Source organism: Eriocheir sinensis, chromosome 69 (genome assembly GCF_024679095.1).
Source record: "Eriocheir sinensis breed Jianghai 21 chromosome 69, ASM2467909v1, whole genome shotgun sequence".
NCBI lineage: Eukaryota > Metazoa > Arthropoda > Malacostraca > Decapoda > Varunidae > Eriocheir > Eriocheir sinensis.
This window is the reverse complement of record NC_066577.1, coordinates 7958622-7968221: the sequence shown is the minus strand read 5'-3', so window position 1 is coordinate 7968221 and position 9600 is coordinate 7958622. Positions and strand designations below refer to the sequence as shown.

Below are 9600 nucleotides of genomic sequence, written 5' to 3'. Positions count from 1 at the left end.
AAAAATATCTCGATTAAAACAAAAAACTTAAGCTTCCCCTTTGCCTAATTAGGGAACGAAAGAAAACGGAGGAAGAGGAGGAGGAGGAGGAGAAGGAGGAGGAGGAGGAGGAGGAGAAGATATAAGAGAAAGTAAATGAATGAAGAAAGGAAGAAGGGGATGATAAAAGGAAGAGGAGGAGGAGGAGGAGGAGGAGGAAGCTAAGAGGGGGGATTAGGATTAAGAGAAGAAGAGGGACGAGGAGGAGGAGGAGGAGGAAGAGGAGGAAGAAGAAGAAGAAGAAGAAGAAGACGAAGAAGAAGAAGAAGCAGAAGAGGAAGAGGAAGAGGAAGAAGAGGAAGAAGAAGAAGAAGAAGAAGAAGAAGAAGAAGAAGAAAATACAAAAATAAAATCTGTATTTACATTTACGAAGATGACGAGGAGGAGGAAGATGAACTCGACGAAGAGGAGGAGGAGGAAGAGGAAGAGGAGGAGGAGGAGGAGGAGGAGGAGGAAGATTTACACACAACGTGGGGAAGGTATACTGAGACGCACATATGTACACATAAATACGCACACATGAACGTAACAGCCTTCCGCGGATCTGTGTACCTCTCTCTCTCTCTCTCTCTCTCTCTCTCTCTCTCTCTCTCTCTCTCTCTCTCTCTAGTTTTCACTTTCACTATCTGCAAAATTAAAAAAAAAATAATTAAAACTTATAATAATATTAATAATAATGATAGGAAGAAGAAGAGGAGGAGGAGGAGGAGAAGGAGTAGGAGGAGGAGGAGGAGGAGGAGGAAGAATATGAAGAAGAAGAAGAAGAAAAAGTGAAATGAGGAGGAGGAGGAAGAGGAGAAGGAGGAAGGAGAGGAGGAAAAATGAGGAAGAGGAAGAGGAGGAGGAGGAGGAGGAGGAGGAGGAGAAGATCAAAAGAAGAACTCTGAGTAGGAAGAAGAAGAAGAAGAAGAGCAGAGAGAGTAGAGAGAGGAGGAGGAAGAGGAGGAAGAAGAAGAAGAGGAAGAAGAGGAGGAGAAGATCAAAAGAAGAACTCGGAGTAGGAAGAAGAAGAAGAAGAAGAAGAAGAGCAGAGAGTAGAGAGAGGAGGAGGAAGAGGAGGAAGAAGAAGAGGAGGAAGAAGAGGAGGAGAAGATCAAAAGAAGAACTCGGAGTAGGAAGAAGAAGAAGAAGAAGAAGAGCAGAGAGAAGAGAGAGGAGGAGGAAGAAGAGGAAGAGGAAGAGGAAGAAGAAGAAGAAGAGGAGGAGGAGGAGGAGGAGGAGGAGAAGGGATGATTTTTTAACAAGAAAGAACAAATTTTTGCCGAAGAAGCCTAATTAAAACTTTCCTACCTTACATTAGCCTGGGAGAGCAAACAGAGAGAGAGAGAGAGAGAGAGAGAGAGAGAGAGAGAGAGAGAGAGAGAGAGAGGAAGGTGGGGGGGGAAGGGGTGAGAGAATGGAGATGCTGGTGAACTCTTGCATAGGAGATTTGGACAGTGTAGAGATGAGAGAGAGAGAGAGAGAGAGAGAGAGAGAGAGAGAGAGAGAGAGAGAGAGAGAGAGAGAGAGAGAGAGAGAGAGGAGGAGGAGGAGGAGGAGGAAGAAGACCAAGAAGAGGAAGAAGGAAGATGACTACAAGGAGGAGGAGGAGGAGGAGGAGGAGGAAGAAGAGGAAGATTTCACTCCTAACGCAGAAAATTGGTCATATTAAAATCCAATCAGCTGTAAAGTCTCATAATATCCAATCCGCTTCAGAGTCTCATAATATCCAATCCGCTTCAAAGTCTCATAATATCCAATCCGCTTCAAAGTCTCATAATATCCAATCCGCTTCAAAGTCTCATAATATCCAATCCGCTTCAAAGTCTCATAATATCCAATCCGCTTCAAAGTCTCATAATATCCAATCCGCTTCAAAGTCTCATAATATCCAATCCGCTTCAAAGTCTCATAATATCCAATCCGCTTCAGAGTCTCATAATATCCAATCCGCTTAAAAGTCTCATAATATCCAATCCGCTTCAGAGTCTCATAATATCCAATCCGCTTCAAAGTCTCATAATATCCAATCCGCTTCAAAGTCTCATAATATCCAATCAGCTTCAGAGTCTCATAATATCCAATCCGCTTCAAAGTCTCATAATATCCAATCCGCTTCAAAGTCTCATAATATCCAATCCGCTTCAAAGTCTCATAATATCCAATCCGCTTCAAAGTCTCATAATATCCAATCCGCTTCAAAGTCTCATAATATCCAATCCGCTTCAAAGTCTCATAATATCCAATCCGCTTCAAAGTCTCATAATATCCAATCCCCTTCAAAGTCTCATAATATCCAATCAGCTTAAAAGTCTCATAATATCCAATCCGCTTCAAAGTCTCATAATATCCAATCCGCTTCAAAGTCTCATAATATCCAATCCGCTTCAAAGTCTCATAATATCCAATCCGCTTCAAAGTCTCATAATATCCAATCCGCTTCAAAGTCTCATAATATCCAATCCGCTTCAAAGTCTCATAAAATCCAATCAGCTTAAAAGTCTCATAAAATCCAATCAGCTTAAAAGTCTCATAAAATCCAATCAGCTTAAAAGTCTCATAATATCCAATCCGCTTCAAAGTCTCATAATATCCAATCCGCTTCAAAGTCTCATAATATCCAATCAGCTTCAAAGTCTCATAAAATCGATTTCTCGTCATTAAAAAACCCGAAAATGACGTCAAACTCATTAAGACGCCCACGTCACCCCATGCACGCGTACCCCAGGGCAGCCACAGGGGAGGAAAGAGAGCGGGTTTGAAAAAATATCCCTCGTGGTTCCCCCCAGGTGGTAAAACGCCCCCTGGAGCACCGTCCCCCGTGGTTAGGTTAGGCTAGGTCACCCCATGTACGCTCACCCCGGGGCAGCTACAGGGGAGGAAATGCAAAGCGGGTTTTAAATAATATCCCTCGTGGTTCCCCCCAGGTGGTAAAACGCCCCCTGGAGCACCGTCCCCCGTGGTTAGGTTAGGCTAGGTCACCCCATGCACGCTCACCCCGGGGCAGCCACAGGGGAGGAAATGCAAAGCGGGTTTGAAATATCCCTCGTGGTTCCCCCCAGGTGGTAAAACGCCCCCTGGAGCACCGTCCCCCGTGGTTAGGTTAGGCTACGTCACCCCATGCACGCGTACCCCGGGGCAGCCACAGGGGAGGAAATGCAAAGCGGGTTTGAAATAATATCCCTCGTGGTTCCCCCATGTGGTAAAACGCCCCCTGGAGCACCGTTCCCCGTGGTTAGGTAAGGCTAGGTCACCCCATGTACTGTACGCTTACCCCGGGGCAGCCACAGGGGAGGAAATGCAAAGCGGGTTTGAAATAATATCCCTCGTGGTTCCCCCAAGGTGGTAAAACGCCCCCTGGAGCACCGTCCCCCGTGGTTAGGTTAGGCTAGGTCACCCCATGTACTGTTCGCTTACCCCGGGGCAGCCACGGGGTAAAATGTTAACCAGAAGGGAAAGAAAAAAATCATTAAGATAGTCATTTCAAATCAATCATGACCCCGTGGTTCCCTGAGGGTAGTAAACACCCCCTGGAGCACCGTCCCCCGTAGCGAAGTCCCCCGCGTGCTAGCCTACCCCGGGGCGGCCACGGGTACGACAATCACCAGAGGAAAAAAATAAAATAGTCAATTCAAAGTAATCATGCCCCCTGTGGTTCCCTCAAGGTAGCAAACGCCCCCTGGAGCACCGTCCCCCCCGCGTGATAGCCTACCCCGGGGCACACCTCACGTAGGCCTACCCTCCCGCGGTCAATGCTGGCAACCACGCTAATCATCAATTATCTCCCCCATCCGCCATTATTACCCCTAGTGACCACCCCCGCCATGTTCCCGGGGGCATGGAGAACACCCCGTGGCCGCCATGACACCTGTGGAAGCCCCTGAGGGAAGATATTGACATGGAAATATATCGCGGTGGAAAATATATACCCGACATCTTTAACTCTTCGTATCTCCTGTAATAATACCCCCCCGGCGCCATTATATACATAGAAATATTCCCAGAGTCATAAAGTACAATGTTTTAATGGCGGTTTAGGCCCAAAATGGCGGATTGAGGTAATATAAAGGGATTAATGAGAGATGGCGTCACCTTACCTTACACCTCCATCATGGCCGTCGTCTCCAGTTCAGCGTTGCCAGATTATCGTGCTCAACCTATTAAATATATTTCCCGATTTCCGACCCCATAACTGTCTCCTCCACCTCAACAGTTAGATTTATTTATAGTTATCGTTGAAATGGTTAATTATTGGTGTCTTCCTTTTGCAATAATTGTGGGGAGACCGAAAAATACGATGCTCTGAGTACGATAATCTGGGAACACTGGTCTCCATTCTGTACAGTGGTGCCAGCTCACCTAATCCACCCCATTGCAGTTACCCTATTTTTGACACTTCTGACTCTTAACTCCCGCAATACGACATCAGTAACTAACTATTTTAATGAGAACTATTAATTAATCTAGTTATTGAGGCGCAGGAGACGGTTTATGGGTTAGAAATAGGTAATTATAATAGGCTAGGGGCGGACATCTGGCAACCCTGTCTCGAAGAATCAGCGTCGGGGAGTTCGTTCAGCTTCACAAATACTCGACTTCACTCGCAATTAATTTCCCCATTAACTCTCTGGCACTAATTGACATCCCTAATTAGTGTTGTTCGTTATTTTCTATGTGGTTAGTTGTATAGTGCGTGATTAAATTGATTGCATGTATATTTTGCTGATAAGTGCGTTCATTCTATCATTAATTTCTGATATTCGCGTTCATTCTTCTCTGCCATTGTTCTAATTAATATATTTTGCTTTATAATATTTTTCTGATCAATTTCAATCATAAATAAACTCCCTATGTAGACGCTTTTCATTATTTTCTTATATATTTCGCTACTATTAAAAGTTGAAATCTTTTTATATTAGTTTCCCTTAAAATATCAATGGTAGACTTATGCAAACTTGAGTATTTTTGTTATATTTATTTTTCGTATATATATTGACCCCAAGAAGCTTTAATATATATATATATATATATATATATATATATATATATATATATATATATATATATATATATATATATAAAAATTGCTATTAGAAGTTGAAATACGTCTTTTTATATCAGTTTCCCTTAAAATATCAATGGCAGACTTATGTAAATTTGAGTATTTTTGTCTTATATTTATTTTTCGTATATATATTAACCCCAAGAAGTCTTAGTATATATATAAATGCTATTAGAAGTTGAAATATCTTTTTATATCAGTTTCCCTTAAAATATTAATGGTAGACTTATGCAAACTTGTGTATTTTTGTCTTATATATATTTTTCGTATATATATTAACCCCAAGAAGCTTTAATATATATATAAATGCTATTAGAAGTTGAAATACGTCTTTTTATATCAGTTTCCCTTAAAATATCAATGGTAGACTTATGCAAACTTGTGTATTTTTGTCTTATATATATTTTTCGTATATATATTAACCCCAAGAAGTCTTAGTATATATATAAATACTATTAGAAGTTTAAATACATCTTTTTCTATCAGTTTCCCTTAAAATATCAATGGTAGACTTATGTAAATTTGAAACTACCCCTGGAAATGCCCACAACACCCATGAAAGCCTTGTCAAAATATGTTTCTTTAGGTTCATGGTACAGAGGAAGGGTCACACTACCACCAGGGTCACAAAACTACCCCTGGAAATGCCCACAACACCCACGAAAGCCTTGCCCCATAACACTTAAAATTAGAAGTGAAAATGAAAGACAGTTTAGGAAAGAAATATTTTTACTGATCATTCTGTTTCATAATTACTTAAGACATACATAGGGTGGTCAGCCATACACACACACACACACACACACACACACACACACACACACACACACATAAGGAGAGGGAGAGAGAAATATATGAAGAAGAAATGAGAAAAATAAAGAAAAATGGAAGAAGAGGAGGAGGAGGAGGAGGAGGAGGAAAAGATTGAAAACAGCTACCAATATCACACACACACACACACACACACACACACACACACAGAGACACACACATTTCCTTCCCTTTCCCTTCCCTTACCCCACCATCCACACACACACACACACACACACACACATTTCCTCTCCTGTCCTTTCCCATCCCTTACCCCACCATCCACACACACACACACACACACACACACACACACACACACACACAGAGAGAGACACACACATTTCCTTCCCTTTCCCTTCCTTTACCCAGCCATCCACACACATACACACACACACACATTTTCCTCTCCTGTCCTTTCCCGTTCCTTACCCCACCATCCACACACACACACACACACACACACACACACACACAGAGAGAGACACACACATTTCCTTCCCTTTCCCTTCCTTTACCCAGCCATCCACACACATACACACACACACACATTTTCCTCTCCTGTCCTTTCCCGTTCCTTACCCCACCATCCACACACACACACACACACACACACACTCTAGGCATAGTAGTTCAAATTGGCCTTCTTCTTTGCCTGGACCTCCATTATTGCCTCCATAAAATCCTCATGGGTAACAGTTGTGGCTTGTCGGCGGAGTGCAATCATACCCTGCAGGAGGAGAGAGAGAGAGAGAATGAATGACCTACTATTACTACTACTACTACTACTATTACTACTACTACTACTATTACTACTACTACTACTATTACTACTACTACTACCGATCAATAACAGACACACACATGCACGCACTCTATGTTAGGTGTCACAATCAGCTGTTTTGTTGATGTTGCAAGATTGGTTGTGTAATACTGAACAGCTGATGGAGAGTTATGGATACACACACACACACACACACACACACACACACACACACACAATGGCTTAGAGAGAGAGAGAGAGAGAGAGAGAGAGAGAGAGAGAGAGAGAGAGAGAGAGAAACAGAAGAAACAGAGGAAAAGTTAAAATAAATATATACACCATTGCTGAGAGAGAGAGAGAGAGAGAGAGAGAGAGAGAGAGAGAGAGAGAGAGAGAGAGAGAGAGAGAGAGAGAGAGAGAGAGAAAAACAGGAGAAACAAGGAAAAAGTTAAAAGAGGAAACAGAAAGAAAATATTGCAAGAAAAACAGAGAAAAATCACCCTTGGAAATTCCCTTCAAGCATTTCAATACAAATTAAATCCTCAATCACAAAATTAGGCCTGTTATTAAATGTCCAGGAACCACAGAGATACCAGGACGACCTATGATGACCTGACACAACATACTATACTACTACCACTACTACTACCACTACTAATACCACTTACCGCCTCCACGCAGACAGCCTTGCACTGTGCGCCGTTGAAGTCATCCGTCGATCGCGCCAGCTCCTCGAAATTGACGCAGCTTGCAATGTTCATCTTCCGAGAGTGGATTTGCATGATGCGGGCCCGGGCTTCCTCATTGGGGTGTGGAAACTCGATCTTGCGGTCCAGGCGGCCGGAGCGGAGCAGGGCGGGGTCGAGGATGTCCACGCGGTTGGTTGCAGCGATGACCTATGGGGTGCGGAGGAGAGGGAGGTAGAATTTGACGGATGTGTTGGTGGGTTGAAATTTGCAGGGAGAGAAATTGGAAGTAGAAGATAGATAGATAGATAGATAGATAGATAGATAGAGAGAGAGACAGAGAGAGAGAGAGAGGAGAATGAGAAAATTAAAGAAAAACATTAAAAAAAATTGGAAGAGAGAGAGAGAGAGAGAGAGAGAGAGAGAGAATAAATAGCACACTCTCAATCTCTAAATAATAAAAAGAAAAAAGAAAGGAAGATTCAAGTCTATAAATTGCTCTCTCTCTCTCTCTCTCTCTCTCTCTCTCTCTCTCTCTCTCTCTCTCTCTCTCTCTCTCTCTCTCAATTCTCTTCCTTTCTTCCAATATCTTTTTATTTTTCGAACTTATTTTCTCTAATTTTCTCTCTCATTCCCCCACTGTCTCTCACTCTCTAGCTCTCTCTCTCTCTCTCTCTCTCTCTCTCTCTCTCTCTCTCTCTCTCTCTCTCTCTCTCTCTCATCCTTTCTTCCAACATTTTTTTTATTTTCCGAACTTATTTTCATTAACTTTCTATCTCTCACCCCCCCCCCCCCACCCCTCTCTCTCACTCTCTCTCAGTCATCCGTCACCCACCTTGATGTCCGTGGTGGATGAGAAGCCGTCCAGTTGGTTGAGCAGCTCCAACATGGTTCTCTGTACCTCTCGATCACCTGCCTTCTCGCTGTCAAACCTCTTAGTGCCTGGCGGAAAGGGGGGGGGGGGTTAGGGGGGGGTTGCTGCTACTACTACTACTACTACTACTACTACTATTATTGTTATTGATTCATTCCTTTCCCTTAATTTCTTTCCTTCCTTTCCTTTCTCTCTCTCTCTTCATTTCTATTTTTCTTCTCCCTTTCCTCCTTTCCCTTCCTTCCTTCCTTCCTCTGTTTCCCTCCCTTCCCTTCCTCTCTGTTTCCCTTCCTTCCTTCCCCTCTGTTTCCCTTCCTTCCTTCCTCTGTTTCCCTCCCTTCCTCTGTTTCCCTTCCTTCCTCTGTTTCCCTTCCTTCCTTCCCCTCTGTTTCCCTCCCTTCCTTCCTCTGTTTCCCTCCCTTCCTCTGTTTCCCTTCCTTCCTTCCTCTGTTTCCCTCCCTTCCTCTGTTTCCCTTCCTTCCCTTCCTCTCTGTTTCCCTTCCTTCCTCTCTCTCTGTTTCCCTCCCTTCCCTCTCTCTCTGTTTCCCTCCATTCCTCTGTTTCCCTTCCTTCCTCTCTCTCTGTTTCCCTTCCTTCCCTTCCTCTCTGTTTCCCTCCCTTCCTCTGTTTCCCTCCCTTCCTCTGTGTTTCCCTCCCTTCCACTCTGTTCTCGCTGTCAAACCTCTAAGTGCCTGGCGGAGGAAGGAGGTGGATGACTTATGACCTCATGGTGCCCTTAAGTAATGCCAAAGGCTTAGTTAAGTATGGAAGACACACTTAATTACTTGCGATACTTAACCCAGTAGCAGCGACGGGCCAAATTTGTGCCATGATATAAACCCCAAAAATAGATGACGCATAATCTGATCACAAATGCTTTGATATATATTATGAAATGGTTTGTGTGAGGGGTAATTTTTTCTCATTTTTCTCGCTTAGAGGGACCATTAAGAAACATGGTCCCTGCTGATACCAGGTTAACCTTACCTAACATAACTTATCCTAACCTAACCTAACCTAACCTTACCTAACATAACTTATCCTAACCTAACCTTACTTAACCCAGTAGCAGCGACGGGCCAAATTTGTGTCTTTACCGTGTAGCAGCGATGGGCCAAATTTGTGGCTTTACCGTGTAGCAGCGACGGGCCAAATTTGTGCCATGATATAAACCCCCAAAATAGATGATACATAAACTGATCACAAATGCTTTGATATATATTATGAAATGGTTTGTGTGAGGGTGATTTTTTCTCATTTTTCTCGCTTAGAGGGACCATTAAGAAACATGGTCCCTGCTGATACCAGGTTAACCCTACCTAACATAACTTATCCTAATCTAACCTTACTTAAACATGTCACCATTCAACCATACCAACAACAGTAG

At 43.2% G+C, this 9600-nt stretch overlaps 1 protein-coding gene across 2 annotated transcripts in view; it reads right to left on the bottom strand.

The window, feature by feature from the left end:
- Window positions 1-5791: 5791 nt before the first annotated feature.
- LOC126988619 (26S proteasome regulatory subunit 6A-B) overlaps window positions 5792-9600 on the bottom strand; it is an 11002-nt gene continuing 7193 nt past the window's right edge. The window contains exons 5-8 of one of the 2 annotated variants that reach the window (XM_050846986.1): window positions 8175-8281; window positions 7322-7549; window positions 6509-6620; window positions 5792-6216 (exon numbers count right to left, since the gene is read on the bottom strand). In XM_050846986.1, the coding sequence (XP_050702943.1) occupies window positions 6510-6620; window positions 7322-7549; window positions 8175-8281 (446 nt within the window). In that variant the 3' untranslated portion in view covers window positions 5792-6216; window position 6509. The remainder of the gene's footprint in view (window positions 6217-6508; window positions 6621-7321; window positions 7550-8174; window positions 8282-9600) is intronic. The other variant, XM_050846984.1, reaches the window with a different exon arrangement.